At 44.2% G+C, this 23,659-nt stretch overlaps 1 protein-coding gene and 1 long non-coding RNA gene across 2 annotated transcripts in view; one reads left to right on the plus strand and one right to left on the minus strand.

Annotated features, from left to right (window-relative positions):
- The first annotated feature begins 2,159 nt into the window (after positions 1 to 2,159).
- The window catches only part of LOC124058680 (NACHT, LRR and PYD domains-containing protein 3-like), a 29,259-nt gene continuing 7,759 nt past the window's right edge, over positions 2,160 to 23,659 (plus strand). Inside the window, exons 1-7 of the mRNA XM_046388137.1 lie at positions 2,160 to 2,634; positions 2,747 to 2,866; positions 7,130 to 7,243; positions 7,690 to 7,768; positions 7,852 to 8,080; positions 8,159 to 9,965; positions 10,750 to 10,923. Coding sequence (XP_046244093.1) covers positions 2,510 to 2,634; positions 2,747 to 2,866; positions 7,130 to 7,243; positions 7,690 to 7,768; positions 7,852 to 8,080; positions 8,159 to 9,965; positions 10,750 to 10,923 — 2,648 coding nt within the window. The 5' untranslated portion in view covers positions 2,160 to 2,509. The remainder of the gene's footprint in view (positions 2,635 to 2,746; positions 2,867 to 7,129; positions 7,244 to 7,689; positions 7,769 to 7,851; positions 8,081 to 8,158; positions 9,966 to 10,749; positions 10,924 to 23,659) is intronic.
- Positions 18,211 to 18,847, minus strand: LOC124058795. The gene is made up of 2 exons (XR_006843308.1): positions 18,627 to 18,847; positions 18,211 to 18,371 (listed from the first exon to the last, which is right to left on the minus strand). It is a non-coding gene; the product is annotated as an uncharacterized LOC124058795 (long non-coding RNA).

Genomic DNA, 23,659 nt, shown 5'->3' on the forward strand with positions numbered 1-23,659 from the left:
GTGGATGTTGCGGTGCCTCAAAAAGGTGGAAAGTTATCTGTTCTGTGTGAGAGTCGGGAAAAATCAGTGTCACAGGAGAGGTGCAGTGGGTAACCAGATACATCACATGGCCATCTAGGGCAGTGGCAGGTACGGGGGTGTCTAGAGGGACAAACGAGAGGTTAAGTTTCCTAGCCAAGTCTACATCGATGAGACTAGCATCAGCACCAGAGTCAATGAGAACAGTAAGGGGGAGAGACAGAGATTCAGAGGAGAGTGTGACGTGAGAGAACTGTCGGCAAGATCTGTTCTTACTAGGGGAGGCACATACCAGCACAGATGTTGGACGGGAGGAAGTGCTGCGGCGAATGGGACAATTCTCCAGGAAGTGACCCATCTGAGCGCAGTAGATGCATCGACCCTCGTTGCGTCTTCGTAGGCGTTCTTCAGGAGTAAGCCGAGTGCGTCCAATCTGCATAGGTTCCTCCGTGTCAGTTCTGGTGTTGGTCGTGAGCTCTGGAGCCGGAATGCGTCCGGGTGAGGACCTCCAAGAAGGGTAGTTCCTGGACCGGTCACGCTCCCGTAATCTCTTGTCGATCTTAGAAGCTAGGGACACTAGCGCATCAAGCTCAGAAGGCAGGTCAAGAGGAGTCAGAAAGTCTTTAACCTGCTCTGAAAGCCCATTAAAAAAGGCATCCACCAAAGCTGGTTGGTTCCATCCACTCTCTGCTGCTAATGTTCTGAAGGAAATGGCATAGTCCATAACACTCCGCCTGCCTTGGCGCATGGAAACCAAGGCCTTGGCGGCCTCTCGACCCGGAGCAACAGTCTGAAAAATCAGTGTAAGAGTCTTTAAAAATAGTGGCAGGGAAGTACAGATGGCCGAACGGCGGTTCCATTCCGCTGTAGCCCAGGCCTTGGCTCGACCCGACATGAAAGAAATCATGTAGGCTATCTTGCTGCGATCAGAGGGAAAAGCTGCTGCATGAAACTCAAAATGTAGCTCGCACTGGGTAATAAACGGCCTGCAGTCACCAGACTCACCAGAAAACCTCTCAGGTCTAGACAGCTGTAAATGAGTCATTTCAGGAGATGCAGCCGCATGCTCGCTGGAGGGTGTTGTAGATTCTCCTAGATGCTGGTCGACCTTCAGCTGGCTTAGCTGGGCAGATAACATAGTAAATGCCGCCTCCTGGCGCTTGCTTGACTCGGTTACTTCCTGTCTCAAAGAAGCCATTTGTTCTTCATGCATACGAAGCCACTGGCCCTGATTTCTCAGTGCTTCGCGGACAGCCTCTGAATCTGCGGGGTCCATGGTTTGGTTAGATTGTACTGTCAGGGTCAGACAGACAACAGGACCCACAGAGCAGACCAGAGACTGACAGGTGTAGAGAGGCGGTTTATTAACAGTCCGGATTCGGTACACAAAAAGGCAGTCAGCGGGGCAAAAGTACAAAATCACGAGGCAAAAACGGGTCGAGGAAACAAACAGGGTTGGTGCACGAGGAAACAATACAGAAAACGCCAGAGAGTTACTTACAGGGAAGAAGACAATCTAACAAAGACACACTGGGAGAGACTGGCTTAAATACACATGAGGGGAGGAGCAAACGAGACACAGGTGAAAACAATAAGTAATCATAGGGAGTAAAGAAACCAAGAATGAACACGAAAAGGAAGTGAGGGCAACCAAAATAAAACAGGAAGTCTGTCCACAAACTAAAAGCCTGACAGTTACTGGAGCCAAGAAATGCTAATATGGTTTGTGTTGCTGTGGTGGGACAGGACTATCAGTCCAAGAGAAGACAGCAGAGAACTTCAGTCAGGGCTTTCAGCTGGAGTTTCTGCTTCACAAGACAATAAAAATATGAAGAAGAAAGCAAATATGAAGACTTTCTTATTTCTTTATAGTTATGGAGCCACAGGCTCTAAACTCAGGAACTGAACTATAAACACAAACTTTGTGTTGCACATTCCTGATGATGTTTCCACTGAATCTGAGGGGCTGAGATTACAAGTTGGACAGAAAATCGATCAAAAATGTGGAGTCTGAGTGGACGTAATGAAGAATGAGAAATGTCGAGGTGGAGAACAAAAGCTCCAAAGTGGAAGCTCTTTTCTGTTTTAGGACAAAGATGTGATGATGTTTCAGTCAGATGAATTCATGTCCTCATGTTGACTCCAGTTCCACCCAGTGATGTTCACTGTATGAATGATGGAGAAGCTGTTGCAGCTACAAGCTTCATGCTGACCATCACTGAGGTTCAGACTTTTCCACCACAGGAACTGAAGGCGGTTCTGCTTTGGTTTCCACTGTTCTCTCCTCACGTTGGGGGTGACTTCCTGCAGCTAAATGTCAGCTCAGCTCAGGATGTGATACTGAATCCAAGTTCATGTACTCTGAGGGGGAACTGAATCCAACAGCCACAACACAGAAAACACAGCAGGACGTCCACCAGCAGGACAGCAGCAGAAATCTTGTAACGTGTGATGGAGACGTTGTTGTCATGAATGTTGGAGCTCTGACAGCATGTTGTTGTGTTTGTGTGAAGGTGTGGGCTCTGCTATGAATCAGTGTGAGGAGACAGAGGAGGGAGTCCCTCCCTCTAAAACCACTCTGTGTGGGGAACATGACAGCCAGACCAGACCTCACAGGTGAGATGAGGATCTCTAACTGTCCATGACTCTTGTCCATGTCACAGCTCAGCACTCACATCACTCCACCATCATTATTCACACTCAAAGCTCTGTGTGTGTTGTGTTGAAGCCCCGAGCAGCAGCAGAGACCAGACTGTCCTGAACCTGAACCCAGCTGTATGTCCATGAAGAGTGACAGGTCCATGACTCGTCCAATAGCGTTTAAAGGACGACTTCCTTCAAAGACTCAGTAAGTCAACACAGTCCCAGTTAGCAGGAACTTTCCCATAACTTCCTGTGATCCTGGCTGCTTCAGATTCTTCTTCATTGACTTCATATTTCTTCATATTTACTGAGGAGCTGCATGAGAGCAGGTAGAGACCATCATGGATTTGTTCTGCCCCCCCACATGCTGTCCCTTCACTTTGATTGTTCCTTCTAATCAACTCATCAAGTGAACAAAATAGACGAGGTTGGATTTTATTTTCCAGCAGCTCTTTTCAGTGTCAAAGATTCAGAGCAGTTTGTTGTTCACTCTCACTACAGAGCTGGGCTGAACAATTGAAATCAGCCAATAGCACATCTGGACTGTTGACTCCTTCAGGCTGTTCATTTGAGGTACATGACATCAGGGTCAGTTAGAGTCCACATCAGAAAGCAAAGGGAGGCTTCCAGTGTGTCGTCATCACATTCACGATGGCGGCAGAATCCAAGATGGCGGCATGTCTCGTAGTCTCTGAGTGTCTCTCTCGGTGTCTCTCTGAATTAACTCCTTTTTAATGGAATTTACTGAACTCACAAAGTGGCACTCTGTTTCTACTGAAACCACTCCACAATTTTTAGCGGAACTATGGACTTTTAAAGACTCTAATGACTTTTTAAAGCATACCATCACTGCTACCTCCTCTAAGTTCTCCTGGAGCTGAGCTAACTAGCTTGCAGCTTGAGCTGCTACACCCTAGCTGGCTTGGGCCTGCTACATCTATGTGGAACTTGGGCTGGGAGGCCTGCCACGGCTAGTCAACTTGCCTGATCTATCAACATCACCCAGGAGCTGAGGTAGTTAGCCCAGCTAGCCTGGCCGTGTCATGATTGCATCTCCTGGGATCTGAGCAAACCAGCTTGGACCCGCTTCTTCTACATGGGGCGAGCCAACTAGCTTGGGCCTTCTTCTTCCAGCCTGAACTAGCCGGCTTAGGCCTGCTGCACCCACCTTGAGTTTCCTGCACCCACCCTGGGCCGAGCCAACTAGCTTGGGCCTGCTGCATCCCCCTGAAGCCCAGGCTGGCTGGCTGGCTGGGCAAGCTGCACCTGCTGGGATCCTGGGCCTGGGGCCTGCCACTGCTACAACACCTACAGCTAAGCTAACTAGTTTTGGCCTATAAGATCTCCCTGGAGCAAACTAGCTAACTAACTTGGGCCTACAACATCCCTCTGAGGCCGAGCAAAACTAGTCGGGGCCTGCTGCAACCACCTGGACCCTGGGTTGGTAAGACCTCCTTGAACCTAGCTAACTAGCTCGGGCCTACTACACACTTTTTTTGCTGCTGTGCAGAAAGCAGATGAAAATGGCATTTCTAATATGTTTACTGGGAGTTTGCGACATGGGTCCAAACAAAATTCATTGGATGAGAATAAATAACAATGTTTTGTATTTCAGGGACATTCATAGTGGTACTGATTCCAATACTGTTTCTGATCAGCCACAGTTTTACTTAGAACGGGCCTTGAACCCCTGGGTAGATGTCTCCTGAGTATTACCTAAACTTCAAAGTGTTTTTTCTTTACACAATCTCACTCTTTCGCTTGGTCAAAAGAACTGTCTGGCCTCGACATATAAATATAGTGATTCAAAACGTATTGTGAAACAAAGACTTCTGATTGTCCTACTATTACTTATATCTGGAAATGTACACCCAAACCCTGGACCTGAACTGCAATACACCCAGACCCCAGCAGACTTTAAATCTATGTCGGGTCTCAAAGTTATTCATCTTAATGTGCGGAGTCTACTACCTAAACTGGACATGGTTAAAATCTGGGTTAAATCAACAGACGCAGACATTATGATAATCTCTGAAACATAGCTGACAAAGTCTATTTCAAATGACGATGTTGACATAAATGGATACAAGATTTATCGTACTGATAGACCAAAATTTCATCCCTGGGTGTGTTCTGCAATGATTTGAGTGATCACTGCATAGTTGCATCTTGCAGAGACGCGAAAATCCCCTAATGTAAACCTCGTATTATTTTTAAGAGAAACATGAAGAAATTTAATGTACAGGCATATCATCATGATTTGTCCTTGGTCAAATGGGAACAGATAGGCCAGATGTTGAGCTAACTTGGACATTTTTTTAAGATAATTTTAAGAGAATTGTAAATAAACATGCTCCCATAAGAAAACTCAGGGTGAAGGGGCGAGAGAACCCCTGGTTTTCCCCAGAACTGTTCCTGTGCCCCACTATATAACACCAGAAACACTTCCTGGGGAATCTTTTACACTTACACCTTTTACCGCGCAGCAAGTTCACAAGCCCTTAAAACTTTGAACCATAGTAAACCTCCCAGGCCAGATCTTGTAGAGCCTTACTTTGTAAAAATGGCTGCACATTTTATTGCACAGCCTATCACAACACTTTTTAACTTATCCATTGAAAACAAAGAGCTACCTTCAGTTGGGAAGTCAGCCTTTGTTACTCCTATTTTAAAAGGAGGCGACCCGGCAGTTTTAACCAATTACAGACCAATTTCTAATTTGTGTGTCCTGTCAAAAATCCTCGAATCACTGGTGTGTGAGCAACTTAAAGATTTTTTATACACAAATAACCTTCTCTCAAGGCTGCAATCAGGTTTTAGGAAAAAGCACAGTACTATCACTGCTGCCACAAAAGTAATCAATGACTTACTTGTCGCCCTTGATAAAAAACAGTACTGTGCAGCTCTCTTTATTGACCTGTCAAAGGCATTTGACACCGTCGATCATGCGGTTCTCAGGGAAAGGCTTTCCAGTTTTGGTGTCTCAGATCATGTAGTTTCCTGGTTCACAAATTGTCTAAGTGGCAGGACCCAGTGTATCAAATACGATGGCTTGTGCTCAGAATTTGTTACTGTCCACAAGGGGGTGCCACAAGGTTCTGTTTTAGGTCCCCTTTCATTTATTATGTACATTAATGACGTGGGACGAAATGTGTCTGATGCTAATATGCATTTTTATGCCGATGACACCATAATCTATTGCTATGGATCATCCCCTACCAAAGCTGTTGAATCACTGCAGAAGGTTTTTAATGAGATCCAGTATAAATTTCTACAGCTAAAATTAGTACTTAATGCTGGAAAGACTAAGCAAATGTTGTTCTCAAAGCCAAGAAAAGGACTGATAAACATCCCCACAGTGTTCACCCTTGACGGAAATGAAATTGAGGTGGTACATCTGTATAAATATCTCGGCATTCTGCTTGATGACACCCTCACATTCAAAGCCCACATTGAAAACCTTGTCAAGAAACTTAAACTGAAACTGGGTTTTTTATTTAGAAATAAATTTTGTTTTTCTTTTAATGTCAAAAAGCGCCTTGTCTCAGCAACTCTTGCACCCATTTTAGACTATGGAGACCTGCTGTATATGAATGCTTCAGCTCAATGTTTGAATAAGATTGACTCTGTTTATCATACTGCCCTGAGGTTCATCACTAACTGTAGGGCTCTGACCCATCACTGTGAATTATACTCCAGAGTACAATGGCCCTCACTCGCTACCAGGAGACTGACTCACTGGTACACCTTCATACACAAGGCAATACTTGGACTACTACCCGCCAACATCTGCAGCCTCATCACACTGAGGAACGTTGACTCTTATGGTCTGCGCTCCAACGATCAACTGCTGCTCTCTGTCCCACCTCGTCGCACAGAGAAGGGAAAAAGGGCCTTTGTTTTCTCTGCTGCCACCTCATGGAACAAACTGCAAAAGGACATGAAGCTAAAAGAACTGATTCCATTGAGCGATTTTAATTCCAGGATGAGAACACTTGAGACTGACTTCCTGATTTGCACCTGTTTTAATTGATTTGTTATTTTAATCAAATCGAAATTTTAAACTTTGTAACTTGTGCTGCCACTTGGCCAGGACACCCTTTGAAAAGAGATTTTTAATCTCAATGGGTCAATTCTCCTGGGAAAATAAAAGTTAAATTAAATAAAAAAAAATTCACACTGAAGTCAAAATGCTGTTTGCTGACGAGCACATTAACTGTCCCCTCAGTCCTGCATGAAGGCTTGCAAATCCTCATGAGACAGAGGAGCGTACCCTCCTGTCCTGCTGTCCTCCTGCCTTTGTCATGTCTCCCTGGAGAGCTCCTGTTCCCTCCTCTTCCTCTCTCTGACCTTCACTGAGATGCTCACATCTCCAGGAGTCGGCAGAGCTTTGAATGTTTTGTCTCCAGCTTGACCATCAAAGTGAAGCTTTGAGAGGCGCATTAGTTTGTCTGTGTGTTTCTATCAGTGTGGACCAGCAGACAGCAGACTCTCCTGTACCCAGCTGTGTGTCCATGAAGAGTGACTGGTCCATGGGTCAACCTCTTGACTTTAGAGGTGGACACGACTCTGCTGAAGGAAGGTAAGAGTTTAAAGCAGATGAGTTTGATGTTCTGCAGCTTCTCCTTCTATCAAGTCAGTCCACAAAAAGATCTACCAGGTGGTCTCAGCTTTCAGACTCCACTGGCTCCAGATTTGTCATTACAAAGTTACTGTAAGGCAGCTGCTCGGTGGTCTCAGTCTGCTGATTCCAGCAAAGCTTTTTCAAACTCATTTTGTTTCCTGTAGCTTTTTCACTTTTCTGTAAGCAGGAGATTCAGTCCACAGAAACACATCAGTTTTCCAGGAAATTTGGATGAAACTCGTGGTTTGACCAACCAAACACTTTGTTAGCAGGTGACAGTGAGCTGCTTCTTAGACCAACCTGAAGGTGGCCTCATTGGTGCCAGAAAACTGGATCAGCTGATCCTTGAAAAGCAACAAGTGCTAAAATGTGTGTAATCATCATACGTCTTGTTTTCTCCACAGAGTTCAGCAGCAACAGTCAGATGTTCTCGGTGGTCAGTCTGTCCAGCAGAATCCAGCAGACCTGGACTCCATATTCATGGTGTGTAAATGTCCAACAACAACTTTTAGCTCAGCTCCAAATCAAATCAACACAGCTTTTATCTTTGTTTTATTCTTTTCCAGCATCTTGAGGAGAACGTTGTCACTTTTGTGAAGAAGGAGCTGAAGAAGTTCCAGAAGGTTCTGAGTCCAGATTACCCAGAAAGCTTAGAGAGGCAGAGTGAGGATGAGGAGGTGTTGGATGGTGAGGATGAAGAGCAGAGGAGCAGCAGCAGAGATGCATTTCTGAAGATCACACTGCACTTCCTGAGGAGAATGAAGCAGGAGGAGCTGGCTGACCGTCTGCACAGCAGTAAGAGGATTTTCCACACTCCACTTTTCTCACATGAACACCAACATCCACTCACTGATTTGTTGTGTTTTCATTCAGGAACAGATGCTGCAGTTTGTCGACGTCAGCTCCAATCTGAGCTGAAGAAGAAGTATGAGTGTGTGTTTGAGGGGATTGCTAAAGCAGGAAACCCGACCCTCCTGAATCAGATCTACACAGAGCTCTACATCACAGAGGGAGGGACTGCAGAGGTCAATGAAGAACATGAGGTCAGACAGATTGAAACAGCATCCAGGAAAACCACAAGACCAGAAACAACAATCAGACAAGAAGACATCTTCAAAGCCTCACCTGGAAGAGATGGACCAATCAGAACAGTGATGACAACGGGAGTGGCTGGCATTGGGAAAACAGTCTTAACACAGAAGTTCACTCTGGACTGGGCTGAAGACAAAGCCAACCAGGACGTCCACTTCACATTTCCATTCACTTTCAGAGAGCTGAATGTGCTGAGAGAGAAAAAGTTCAGCTTGGTGGAACTTGTTCATGACTTCTTCACTGAAACCAAAGAGGCAGGAATCTGCAGGTTTGAAGAGTTCCAGGTTGTGTTCATCTTTGACGGTCTGGATGAGTGTCGACTTCCTCTGGACTTCCACAACAATGAGATCCTGACTGATGTCACAGAGTCCACCTCAGTGGATGTGCTGCTGACAAACCTCATCAGGGGGAATCTGCTTCCCTCTGCTCGCCTCTGGATAACCACACGACCTGCAGCAGCCAATCAGATCCCTCCTGAGTGTGTTGACATGGTGACAGAGGTCAGAGGGTTCACTGACCCACAGAAGGAGGAGTACTTCAGGAAGAGATCCAGAGATGATGAGGAGCAGGCCAGCAGAATCATCTCCCACATCAAGACATCACGAAGCCTCCACATCATGTGCCACATCCCAGTCTTCTGCTGGATCACTGCTACTGTTCTGGAGGATAAGTTGAAGACCAGAGAGGGAGGAGAGCTGCCCAAGACCCTGACTGAGATGTACATCCACTTCCTGGTGGCTCAGTCCAAAGTGAAGAACATCAAGTATGATGGAGGAGATGGGACAGATCCACAGTGGAGTCCAGGCAGCAGGAAGATGATTGAGTCTCTGGGAAAACTGGCTTTTGAGCAGCTGCAGAAAGGAAACCTGATCTTCTATGAATCAGACCTGACAGACTGTGGCATCGATATCAGAGCAGCCTCAGTGTACTCAGGAGTGTTCACCCAGATCTTTAAAGAGGAGAGAGGACTGTACCAGGACAAGGTGTTCTGCTTCATCCATCTGAGTGTTCAGGAGTTTCTGGCTGCTCTTCATTTCCACCAGACATTCAACAACTCTGGTGTCAATCTGATGTCAGGAAAACCGTCAACCTCCAGGTGGTCTCCACTAATCAGAAACAAACAGGAACAAACTCATCTGTACCAGAGTGCTGTGGATGAGGCTTTGCAGAGTCCAAATGGACACCTGGACTTGTTCCTCCGCTTCCTCCTGGGTCTTTCACTTCAGACCAATCAGACTCTCCTACGAGGTCTGATGAGACACACAGGAAGTGTCTCACAGACCAATCAGGAAACAGTCAGGTACATCAAGAAGAAGATCAGTAAGAATCTATCTCCAGAGAGGAGCATCAATCTGTTCCACTGTCTGAATGAACTGAATGATGGTTCTCTGGTGGAGGAGATCCAACAGTCCCTGAGGTCAGGAAGTCTCTCCACAGATGAACTGTCTCCTGCTCAGTGGTCAGCTCTGGTCTTCATCTTACTGTCATCAGAAGAAGATCTGGACGTGTTTGACCTGAAGAAATACTCTGCTTCAGAGGAGGCTCTTCTGAGGCTGCTGCCAGTGGTCAAAGCCTCCAACAAAGCTCTGTAAGTGACCACAGAACTGCAGATTCTGACTGGATCACATGTGACAGGTTGTTCTCAAGTAATGAATGTTTTGGTCAAACAAGACTCCAAATGTTCAGCCAGCGAGCTGATGAGTTGATCAGTTGAAAAATTGTAATTTGTTCCTACAGTTTTGTTGTACCTCCACAGATTAATGCAGTCAAAAAATTCTTTAATATAAACAAAAACTCTCAAACAGGCTCACACTTACTGTGGCTAAAGATCAACAAAAACTGTGGCAAAGTCTTGGCACAGTGAAACAAGAAAACCCTGGCATGAAGACAGCAAAAACAATCTGACAAAGAGTGACGGGGAAGACGAGGACTAAATAGACAAGACAACGAGAGGCGGGTGAAACACATTAGGGATGGAGAAAGCAATCATGATAAACAAAAGCAAAGCTACATGAAACAGAGCCACACAGGGGAAGTGACACTTTCAAAATAAAACAGGACACGACAAAAACCTGGAACATAATACATGGAAACACATGACAAGACAAACATGAAACATGACACACAGACCAGACATCAAAAGACAAAACATAACCAAAACACAAGGTGTAACAGATTGTTGTTCATTTAATGTTAAATCCCAGAAATGCTGAATTTTGAAATTTTTATTAACTGCTGGTGGATCTCATCAACGTACCAACTAAAAGTCATCTAAAACATTTTTTGGTCGCCTCAAAACTAAGACTCATCAAGTCTATTGTACACATCAGAAACCTTATCAGAGTTTGTCTTTATCACTAACTCTCCTTCAGGCTGAGTGGCTGTAATCTGTCAGAGAGAAGCTGTAAAGCTCTGTCCTCAGTTCTCAGCTCCCAGTCCTCTAGTCTGAGAGAGCTGGACCTGAGTAACAACGACCTGCAGGATTCAGGAGTGAAGCTGCTGTCTGCTGGACTGAAGAGTCCACACTGTCAGCTGGAGAGTCTCAGGTCAGGATTTAACTTTTGTTTAACAGATGTTTGTTTAAATAATGCAGGATGATGTCACTGATGATGCTCAGAATCTGTAGGGTTTTTTTGTGCAGAATCTACTGAATTTACTGAGAAACAATGAAGTCACAACTCACTGCAAGATGTTGTTCCAGCTGAATTCTGTTGATGACAACTTTAGGTTATTCACACAGAAAATGTTTGCCTGTGTGTGTATGTGTGTCTCCAGGTTGTCAGGCTGTATGATCACACAGGAAGGCTGTACTTCTCTGGCCTCAGCTCTGAGATCCAACCCCTCCCATCTGAGAGAGCTGGACCTGAGCTACAATCATCCAGGAGACTCAGGAGTGAAGCTGCTGTCTGCTGGCCTGGAGGATCCACACTGGAGACTGGACACTCTCAGGTATGAACAGACAACAAGAGCTCACACACAGTTTGTCTGTCACAGTGACAAGCTGAGGACTGTTGGTTCACAGTGTGGACCAGCAGCACTGCTGATAACAGTGAAGACAGTCACTGATGTGCTGAGAGTCCCTGTCCCCACTGAGACTGACCTCCTCACTAATATCACACCAGGATCTGCTGTCCATCATTTACTGACCACCACACACAGTCTGTGACAAATACAGTCAAAGAGGATATAAGAATGAAATAATATAAAGTGTTGATGAACCATGAAACAGAATCAAGAGGTTCAAAGTTCAGTCCTGACAATCCGTGTACCTTCCTGTCAGTCGCTTTGTGTTTTGGGAGCCTCTCTTCCATGTGGTGCTGTGCTGCATCTGGTTTCCACTCGTGTGTTTGCAGTCAGTTTCAGGACAACAGGACTCTAAATGTTCTCCATCCATCAGTGATCTTCTGCTCCAGGATGAACCCTGAGCTGTTTGCAGCTGTTCAGCTTGTTAGACGTGGACTTTCAGAAACAACAACTCTTAAACCAGCAGATTTCTTGGATCCACATGGATAACGTTAACTGCACCTCCAGCACAGCTTGTGTCCACTGGAAATGATGAGCGTGATGTCACACTGAACAATGAAGAGAAATCAAATGGACCTTCATGGTCTGATTAGCAGGCTGAGAAGATCTGAGACTTTATTCAACACTTAATCCTTGTTTTGGTGGATTGTGTCCACACCACATCTACTTCCTGTCTGTCCGTCCTGAACAGGGATCCCTCCTCTGTCTCCACTGACTTGAGTAGTTTTTAGATGGACACTATAAATGATATTTTGAGCTTTGTATCTTTGACTGTTTTCTTTTCTTGACTTTTTGGATGTTTCCTTTTTGTCTGAGCTTTTTCTTCTTCTCTTGTTGTTTTCTTCTGAATGTTTGATGTCAAGTTGAACTGAGTCTGTGTATGAAATGTGTTTTCTAAATGCAGCTGTTTTGTCTTCATGGTGGATCTGAGTGAAGGTTGATGAAGATCATTGATGAGGAAGCTTCTGAAGGTTCATTCTGACTTTGTTTCTTCCTCCAGGGTGGAACATGGTGGACAGCAGAGGCTGAAACCTGGTCTGAGGAAGTGTAAGTGTGTGTTGACTTTGATTGATGAAAACAATGCAGCACATGTTAAAGTAGTTTCAGTCTAAAGCTTGTGTATCTGCATTCAGCTGTCAGTTTGATAGAAGATCCAACAAGATGAGTCAGTGTGAAGTTTTGATCTAATGAACAGTCAGTCTGTTAATGAAGCAACAAATGAAGCCATCAGGTGTGTTAGATGATAAACTGCTGCTGTATTGTGTCTTGTTCTCTCCATCAGGGGCCTGTGAACTCACAGTGGACACAAACACAGTAAACACAAACCTCAAACTGTCTGACAACAACAGGAAGGTGACAGCAGTGAGAGAGAAGCAGCCTCATCCTGATCATCCAGAGAGGTTTGACTGCTGGCCTCAGCTGCTGTGTAGAACTGGTCTGACTGGTCGCTGCTACTGGGAGGTCGAGTGGAGTGGAGGAGTTGAGATATCAGTGACTTACAGAGGAATCAGAAGGAAAGGAAAGACTGATGACTGTGTGTTTGGATGGAATAATCAGTCCTGGAGTCTGAGGTGCTCTGATGTTGTTGGTTTCTCTGTATGGCACAATAACAGAAGAACAGACCTCCACTCCTCCTCCTCCTCCTCCTCCTCCTCTGTCTCTCACAGAGTTGCAGTGTATGTGGACTGTCCTGCTGGCACTCTGTCCTTCTACAGAGTCTCCTCTGACACACTGATCCACCTCCACACCTTCAACACCACATTCACTCAACCTCTTTATGCTGGATTTGGGTTCAGGTCATTCGGTTCCTCAGTGTCTCTGAGTTCAGTGTAGGAGGGAGAGTCTCCTCCTGTTAGAGAAACACACACACACACACAGTTTGAAATAACTTGAAATCCTTTTAAATGTGTTTTCATTCAGGTTTTGTAACAAAGATTTTAGTTTGATGTTTTCTGTACTTTACAATCTGAACTGATTTCTCACATAAATCAGCGTGTTTATCCAATAAAATCAGGTTCCAGACTCTCACATCATCTAAAGATTTTTTCCTGATCACTTTGATATTAATGTTGATGTTATTGGTGTGTAATTGATCCTGGGAAGGTTGAAAGCTGTCAGAAATCCTTCAGAGTCATTTCCACAGTAAATCTGTGTATATGAATGGATGGAGGTGAGTGTCAGTGTTCCAGGGATATAAGAAACATGTTGATGAGACATTCTGACACTTCTGTCAAAAATCAACTCATATTGTAAAACATCAAAATGTTCATTTTCATGCATTTTGTCTTTCTTCTTCACTTCTGCTGTTTGTCTTAAATTTGGGCTGAATGAGACGTTTTTAGCACTACACTTCCCATCATTCTTTGGGTGATGTAACAGGAAGTGTAGTGTTGCAGTGGAGTCAGTCGCTGTGTGTCTGTAGTTGCTCCACTTCCCCTCAGGCCCTGGTACTACAGAACAGCATCCGTCACACAGAGGCCACTTGGAGAGCAGAGGGAAAGTGGAGGGTGGAGGAGCAGGGAGTCCAATCCAATGAACTTGTCCTTGTCCACTCTGAGCCAGCAGATGGACCAGCAGTTGTCTCCTCAGAGCTTCAGCTGACTGCTGGCACTTTGGATGATGTTTTAATTGTTGTTCTGCTTTGCTGCCAGGTCAGTTTGCACTGCTGGTACTGCAGATAATAAAACACTGATTAGAATATTGATTAGTCTGTTGGTGTTTATCTGGAACATTTTCTCATTTTTCCTTTTCCTGTTTTATTGTGTGCTTGTTTGAGTGTGTTTTATTGTAACTTTTGTGTCTTTGCACTTCCTGTCCTCATGTGACTTTGAGCTGGTAGCAGTAAGTCTGCGTCCATATTATATGCCTGCAGAATTTTCCAACCCCATAATGATGGTCGTCTACATTCCTCCTGCCACCAGTGCATCATGGGCTGTTGATGTCATCAAGTCTGCGACCACCAGACTTCAGACTCTGCACCGATTCCTTCCCTTCAATTCAATTCAATTCAATTTTATTTAAAGTGCCAATTCATAACACAGTTATCTTAAGACACTTTACAGGTGTTTAAACAACAACAACAAAAAAAAAACAACCAAAAAGAAGAGAATCAGAGAGAAACAGGTCCCAGGGCAAAACCCCACACTGAGTCAGCATTTGGTGGAGAGATAGAGAGAAAAAGGAGGGGGAGAGAGGAGAGACAGGGAGGATAGAGAGAACAGCGCAGAGCAGGAGCAGCAGGATCCGGGCAGGGCCATGGAGAGGGTTCTGGATCCAGCAGCACTATCAGTACAGAAGGCAGGGCCATAGAAGGCTCTGGATCCAGCAGCAGCACCAGGCCTCAGGAGGGCGGGGTAGAAGATTCTGGATCCAGCAACATGCTCCAGAAGTGCTGAGAAAAGATGGAGCACAAGAGCTCCGGGGGAGAGGACCAGTTAGTGCTGTACCGGTGATGGGACATGATGAGTGAGTCCTCCTGCTCTGAAAGATTGATGTCTAAGGATCTCCCCCAGCTATCTAAACCTATAGCAGCATAACTAGGGGTTGGTCCAGGCAGAGCCTGAACAGTCCTAACTATAGGCTTTGTCAGAAAGGAGGGTTTTAAGTCTACTCTGTCTCTGTGTTTGATCTCTGCTAGTTTTTTGACCTCGTCTTTCGCCTCACGTTTTGGATACCTTTGTCTGGTTTGACTGCCTCTCTGTGTACCGACCTCTGCCTGGAATTAACCTTGTTTTCTGCTCTACTGATTTGAGTCGTGCTTTTGAGTCCCAGTGTCGCCTAGCCAAGTTCCTGACAGGCTCCATATTTATATTTGGAGATTCATGGTATTACCAGTAAGTCTTAATCTAATGAAGCAGCACCCTAGAGGGCTGATATGGTTCAATGAGATCAGTGATATATGATGGTGCCAGACCATGCACGGCTTTGTAGGTTAGGAGGAGGATCTTAAATTCTATTCTAAATTTTACTGGAAGCCAATGTAGAGAGGCCAGCACAGGTGAAATGTGGTCACACCTCTTAGTCTGAGTCAGGACACGAGCTGCAGAGTTCTGAATGAGCTGCTGAGTCCTGAGGGACTTTTTAGGGCATCCTGACAAAAGAGAGTTACAGTAATCCAGCCTGGAGGTAACAAAAGCATGGATGAGCTTCTCAGCAGCATCTAAGGAAAGGACATGTCTGATTTTTGCAATGTTATGAAGGTGGAAGTATGCAGTTCTCGAGATTTGCTTTATGTGAGTGTTGAAAGACAAGCCCTGATCAAAGCTAACACCCAGGTTCTTTACAATACAATAGGCAGGAGCTAGTCCGTCATGAAAGGCTATATCATTAGCTAAAGATTGTCTAAGGTGTTTTGGATCAACTAGGAGAACCTTGTCTGAGTTCAACAGAAGAAAGTTGTGGGTCATCCAGGACTTAATGTCTGCAACACAGGATTGCAATTGTGTTAGCTGATTGCTTTCATCTGGCTTCATTGATAAATACAGTTGGGTGTCGTCAGCATAACAGTGAAAATTTATAGAGTGCTTTGTGATCACATTGCCTAGTGGCAATCTCTGGGGATTTTAACCATGTCAGCCTGGAATAAGCTCTGCCTGCCTTCAAACAGTATGTTGACTGCAGCACGAGGGAAAATCCAACTCTGGACTTAGCTGTACACTAATGTCAAGGAGGCATACAAAGCCTCTCTGCATCTTGATTCACTCCCACTCTTCGACAGTTAAAAGCAAAAGGACAACAACTTGAAAGACTCTGCAGGAAAACTGGTCTCACTGTGCACACGGACATGTACTCTTACCACATTCTCCACTACAAAGACTGCATTTCTAAAGTCAAATCCATCTTCTTCTCTGGTTTAATTAGTTCAATGACGGAAACTCCAGAGCCCTTTTGTCCCTCCTTACAAACATTACAAAACCTCCAGATTCACTTCCTCCTCACCTTTACTCCTCTGATTTCTGTAATACTATGGTATCATTTTTCTTTTCAAAAATCAAACATATCCACCAGCAACTTACACCCACCTCTGCTCCAAATTCACCTGCCCCAGTCCTATCTGTCCCCACCCATTCACTCTGAGCATTCACCCTACTCTCAGTCAATGAAATTACCAAACTTATTCAAAAATCCTCAACCTGCCAATGAGAATGTGAAAAAACAACTCAAACAACAATAATTTATATGAACAATTCCAGTCTGGTTTCCGTCCCCTCCATAGCCCTGAAACAGCACTTTTCAAAATCACTAATGACCTCCTCCTCACTGCTGACTCCAATTCATGATCCATTCTCCTCGTACAAAACTGTTGTTCATCGTTTACCTTCTCCCACTCGGTCACATTTTCGGCAAACATCAAATCCACTTTCACTGCTACGCGGACGACACCCTGCTCTACTTTTCAACCAAACCCAACTCCACACTCCCACCTTCCTCCCTGACCAATTCCCTCCTTGAAACAAATTCCTGGTTTACCTCAAACTTCCTCAAATTAATCAGCAATAAAACAGAATTTCTTCTGACAGGCACAAAATCCACATTAAACAAAGTCCGTAACTTCTCTATTCCCATCAATGACTCCTCCATCTCCCCCTCCCCTCAGGTAAAAAGTCTGGGGGTCATCCTTGACAGCACTCTCTCCTTCATCTATCACATAGAGCGTCCAGAGGAGGCATAAGAAATTAAGGAAACTAAGGAGGAGAGGCAGCCAGTTACTGCTACCTGCAATTGCGCTGTCAAACGTGCAATCACTTCTGAATAAAACAGAGGAACTTTCCACCTTATTAAAATTTGATCAGGACAACTGACAGATCAGCCTCTTCTTTTTCACTGAGACCTGGCTTACCGAGGACACAGACCCGCAACTGGATGGCTTTAACATCATTCGCTATGACAGGGATGCATCGAAAACCAGGAAATCATTTGGGGGCGGGCTCTGCATAGCTGTACAGTAAGTGGGTCACAAACTTTACATTGAGAGAGACTGAGAGCTGTAAGCACTACTAGCTGCTGACAGTGTCTTTCAGGTCGCATAATTTACCCTGAGAGTTCGCTCAGCTGACTGTGATTTTAGCATACATCCCAGAACCGGATTTTAACATGGCAGCAGAGCAGATAGCCGACAGCTACCACAGAGCTGCCAATCAGACCGGAGCGCAGCCTGTGTTTCTCCGAGGGGATTTTAACCACTGTGACGTCACGTCACATCTGCCCGATCTGGAACAACATGTCACCACTCTCACCAGAATGAATAATATATTGGACCTATGCTATGGAGGTATCCCAAACCCATATGTATCAAAGCCACGCCGCCCTCTCTGCCAGTCAGATCACAACGTCATCCTGCTGCTACCAAAATACAGATCACAGCTAAAAACAGGGGAGAAAATAACAAAAATGATTACAGTTTGGAATAGTGAAGCAACCGACACACTCAGGGGTTGCTTCAAACTCACAGACTGGGACTTGTTTTTCAGTGACTGTGGCAGGGATTTGAATTCACTGACAGATGTACTGAGCTCATATATTTCATTCTGTGAGGACACTGTCACTCCCACCAAATAATAAACATCTATCCATCCATCCATTTTCTATACCGCTTTATCCGTCAGGGTCGCGGGGGAGCTGGAGCCTATCCCAGCTGGCTATGGGCGAAAGGCGGGGTTCACCCTGAACCGGTCGATAATAACCATCTACCCCAACAATAAAAAATAGTTCACCAAAGACATGAAGAAAAGAGATTTCTTCAGGGGGACAAGCAGAAGGTCAGAGAACTGGAGAGGGAGTTCAGGAGACAGTCTGCCCTTGCAGAAACAACTATGCTGCCCTCGCACTGCGTTCCAGTCTGCTTGCAGAACTAGACAGCTAGCTAACATGTAAATGAATGGTCGAGATCCCAATAAATCAACAAGGCGTTCTTTTCTTGTTTTTACTGATCTTCAGTCACTCGTACATTCACTTGTATACTTTTGTAAAACTGCAACAAAATACAGAAATAAAGATACATAAATTCCACGTAATAAATGTGTGTTATATTCAACAGAAATGCTATTGACAGAGCTCCGAGTAAAGAGCTATTTTTAGCCTGCACGTTCGTGACGAGAGCTAGCATGACTAGCCGCTAAACATGAATAACAATCATTACATCCAGAGCCAGAAAAACTAACGTAATCCAGTCAAAATCAGTGTAGTTCCACCTTATATCACAAGCTAACACAAAATATCTACTTACAGACAAATAATGTCCAAGGCTCCAGTGTGTATGTCGAACGTAAATGCAGCAATGAAACTCGTGGCAATTCACTGAATACAAGAGTAGGAAACTAAACAGGAAGCTTAACTTACGCAGTTAGCGCAGTTGCGCATAACGCCCACACGGTGGCAGTATTTCCTAAGCTAAATCAGCTAAATTAAACTAAGTCTGATATAAGTCAATATAATGCATATATAATATAAGTCAATATAATGCATGACTTCTTATGGAAGGCAGAATAACAACTATAGGAAAAAAGCAGAGGAGAAACTAATATCTGGGAATGTGAGGGAGGCGTGGCAAGGATTAAATATCATGATGGGTCATGTCACCAAACCAGTTGCAACTGGCTGCACAGACCCTGCCTCATTTGCAGAAGAACTGAACACCTTCTTCAGTAGGTACAATCAAAACAAAGCATCAGAAGGCTTTAGCTTTAACAGTCAGACCAACAATCAACTCCTTACTGTTGATGAGCAGCTGGTGACCTCCATCTTACAAAAAGTAAACCTGCACAAAGCCTCTGGTCCTGACAGGTTCAGGAGCAGGATGCTCAAAGGGCTGCACAGCTGGGTGCAGTCATCACCAGACTGTTCATAAATCATAATCTGATTTAAATCTGTTACGACTCAGTACAGCTACTACCATTATTGTTACTACTATTGTTATCAAAATCACCATAATACCTTCTGTATACTTCATTGTCATTATCATTATACAATTCCGATACTTCTGGTATTATTACTGCTGCTATGCATCTCTGCTTGTGTGCTCCTTCTCTTCCACCCCCCCCCCCCTCTCTCTCTCTCTCTCTCCCTCTCTCTCAACCCAACCGGTCAAGGCAGATGGCCGCCCTCGGTCTACTCTGAGGTTTCTGCCTTCTAAAAGGCAGTTTTTCCTCGCCACTGTCCTCAAGGGGGATGTTGGGCTCTCTCTATTTACAGTTTAATTAAAGAGTTTGGTCTCGACCTGCTCAAATTGGAAAGTGTCATGAGGTAACGTTTGTTGTGAATTGGCGCTATAAAAATAAACTGAATTGAACTGAATTGACTCTGGTTGTGTTCCCAATCAGTGGAAGAAGTCCTCAGTAATCCCTGTCCCCTAAAAGACATGTGCTAAAGACACTAAATCAGAATCAGAATCATCTTTATTGCCATGTAAGTGAAGAGGTTTCACATTACTAGCAATTTGTCTTGGTGATTGGTGCATACATAGAACGTAAAAAAAGTAACATATAATAGTAGAATAAGATAAAATTAAATAGAAGGTAATAGGTAGAAGGTAAAAAATAGAAGGTAAAACAAAATAAAATAAGATAAGTAAAATAAATATGGTTGTGGAGGTAGTACAAAGACTTCAGGCCTGTGGCCCTCACATCAGTATTGTCTAAATATATGAAGAAAGTTGTGTGTGATTTAATGTCACACATGCTGTCTAAAAAACTGGATCCTCTCCAGTTTGCCTATAGGGCAAAACGAGGTGTAGAGGATGTGAGTCTGACTCTTTAAAACACTGATGCAGCAAACATGGACTCTGCATGACCACACACTCGGATTTTATTTCTGGATTTTCCCTCAGCTTTTAACACTGTAAACCCTGACACTCTGCTGCACTGCCTCCTGAACTCACAGATCCACCCAATATTGATTTCATGGATAAGAGACCTTTTAACGGACAGACCTCAGCAGGTGTTTTTAAATGGTGTCAAGTCCAGTAAACTGGTTTTAAACACAGGGCTCCCACAAGGTTGTGTTTTATCCACGATTCTGTTGTCTGTCTACACCAATAACATCACTTGTAGCAGGGAGGGATTGAGTCTTTTAAAATATGCTGATGACATGGCCCTGGTGGCCCACATGGACAGTATGGAGGCTCTCACTCAGTACCGACTCGCGGTGGATGAACTGGTCACAACTTTGAGTGAGAAATCATTTGAACTGAATATTTCAAAGACAAAGGAGTTGTGCTGTGTGGGCAGAGACAGAGCAGCAACTACATCTCAGCTTTTTAAACCTTTATCTATTCAGGGAGAGCAGTTTGAACAGGTGGAGTGCTTTAAGTATCAGGGGACACAGATGGACACCCACCTGTCCTTCCAAATGCACTCAGACTCAATCTACAATAAAGCACTCCTGCACCTCCATCTTCTCAGGAAGCTAAAGAATTTTAATGTCAGGAAAAATATCTTAATCATGGTCTACAGGTCACTTATAGAATCCATTCTCACCTTTACTATCACATCCTGGTACAACTTCCTCACCAGTAAACAGAAAACAAAACTCTCACGGATCACAGATCGAGCTGGAAAAATACTTGGTTCACCACAAACTCCACTGTCCCATCTGTATGAGCGCTCTGTGATCAGGAAAGCCACCCTGATCACAGAGGAACCCCCTCATCCCCTCCATCATTCCTTCAGTCTTCTCCCATCAGGCAGGAGATACAAAGTCCCACTGGCCAAAAAAGCAATCTATAAAAAATCATTCATTCCAACTGCAATCACAGCCCTCAACAGAAAAGGAATTTCTATAACCCGATAATGATTTTACTAATTGGTCCTTTAAAGTAGCAATGTGTGTGTTTTGAGTTCAGGTTTATGTGATCTTAGGTCTTTTAATGTCTCGTGTGTGTGTGTAGTGATGATGTTGAGTCCTGTCGAAGACAAATTTCTGTTACCGTTTGGTGTCAGACAAATAAAGGTTCTATTCTATTCTATTCACATCAATAGTGTCACCTGGTCCTCCTGCTTCCATCTCCGTAACCTCCACCGTCTCCGTCCTTCCCTCACTCTTCACTCCACTGCTGTTCTTGTTCACAGTCTCGTCACCTCCTGTTCAGACTGCTGCAACTCCCTTCTGTTTGGCCTCCTATAAAAAACCCTCCACCCTTATGATTAATGATGTAAGGTGACCTGAGTGTCTTGGAAGGTGCCTATAAATAAACGCATCATTCAAAGGTGTCAGGTGTAATCTGCCACAGTCCACTCATTTCTGAAACTTGGACACTTGGAAGGGTCGCGTACTGAAGGGGATTTCATGGATTTTACAAGTTTTTCAAAAGCTGTAAATCCTGGTGGCACCGGAGGGTCTGACCAATGCTTGGAACCATCAGTCCCACCTCATAAGGCTGCAATAGAAACGTTGTCCACTAATCCAGTAAATAGTTCAAACTTTAGGTATGACTCGGCGGTGGGATTGTCTCCAGTACACTCAGCTCAGCGGGTACAGAAAATGGAGGGATGGATGGTCGTCCATGTGTGCAGACGGCTCAGTCTGAAGCAGACAGCTGAACGGATCGTGGGATGTGAGGTGATCTCTGACAGCCAACAGAGGAAGTTCTGTGTGGTACAGTCGTCACCCTGTGGTGGAGATGAGCTACTGCAGGACTACAGTCAGTGTTGATAGTTACATTGTTTGTCATTTGTTTCTAATGTTGAGGAGCATTAAGTTAGAACAGCCTGACTGGAACCACTGAGTCGTGTCCAATATCAAGGATTAATGGACACCCTGCAGCCAATCAGGTGCAGAATCAGAAGTCTTTATTGTCATTGTATTGGTGCCTACAACGAAAGTGGTTTTCACCAGTATTCACCCAGACCGCAGTGTAAGATACTTTATGAAACTAAGAAGTTAAAATGAGCTACAACTTAACCAACTTTAAAATCTTTTTTACATGTTAAAGAAGCAGTAATGATGATGTTAGATGACACAAAATAATTCCTTTAAGTTTTGATGCTGATGATTCTCTCACCTGAGCTTGTGTTTTTGAGCAGGATTTTAAAACGTTAAAAAGTAAAAATGTGATCACGCAGATTAAACAGAAGATGTAAACATATCAAGTAAAAACACAAATGAAGACTGAGACATGACAGAACATTATTTTATTGTTCTTCTCTACTTGTCGCAGCTGTTGGTTGAATGTAGGCCTGATGTAATGTCTCCCCCTGCTGGTGTCAGCCTGTCAGCACAGGTGATGGACACAACAAGTGAGACACCTGGCAGGTCGAAGTCTTGTGGGTTGAAGACTCAAAACTCCACAACCTTACAAAGTGGGAACTTTTGAAAAGCACAGCTGAGAAACAGAATTTAGTCCTCATCCCAGAGGCGCTGTTAGATCCACAGTCTGTGGTCTCAAATGAGCTAACAAGTTAGCATATTCAAGCCTTACGTACAGAACGTAAACAAACATAACGAGCGCACCTCATTGGCCGCGTTAACACAAGGGGAGGCAGGAAGAGAACTTCAGGTCTTTCAGTCCTTCTTAACCACATCTTCTGTCATACTGCAGCAACGTGACGACAGCAAACATCTTCACTGACGCCAGTAAAGTCTCTTTCTCAAGGTGAGTCTCCCGAGTGCAGGTAATAATAACCCGACCCCCCGCGGAGACAAACTACATTAGTTCCGCTTCAAGTTTCATAGTTTCTCTGAGACATACAACATGTTATTAATTACAGTCGTGTTCATTAACAAAGAAAAAAGTTGAATTATTTTTAAACTCAAAACTGTTTATGAACTAAACTTCAACTGACTGTGACTGGAAGAAAGTTTGAATTCAGAGAACCACTTTGATGATATATTTATTATTCATATTTATGTTGTTTACATTTTGGTTATCTTGATTTATTTATTTATTCAATCATTTCTGATATTCATGTGATCATGTATTATTGAGTGATTGGCTGAAAGAAAAAATAATTTAATGACTGAATGTAACTTTGTCGAGTTGCTTTTATTGTGAAATCGGTGTTACCAAAATGTCACGAGACAAGCCGTCTGCTGTCGCCTGAGGCGCAACAGGAAGTTTGTGTTGCTTTCACTTTCTCTCAGCTGCTGACGCAGATTATTTTGTGGCTCCGCACTCAAAGGTAAACGTGTGTTTTTCTCTCTGTTGTTCTCTAATGACTCGTGTTATGTGACTGTCTGTGCCTTCCGGTACTTTGACTCGATCCTCAGAGTCCAAAGTGTTTGAATGTGTGGCAGGAGTCGAGTCTGTCGGCCGACACGACCGAC

The sequence above is a fragment of the Scatophagus argus genome, chromosome 5 (assembly GCF_020382885.2).
Source record: "Scatophagus argus isolate fScaArg1 chromosome 5, fScaArg1.pri, whole genome shotgun sequence".
In the NCBI taxonomy this organism is placed as follows: domain Eukaryota; kingdom Metazoa; phylum Chordata; class Actinopteri; family Scatophagidae; genus Scatophagus; species Scatophagus argus.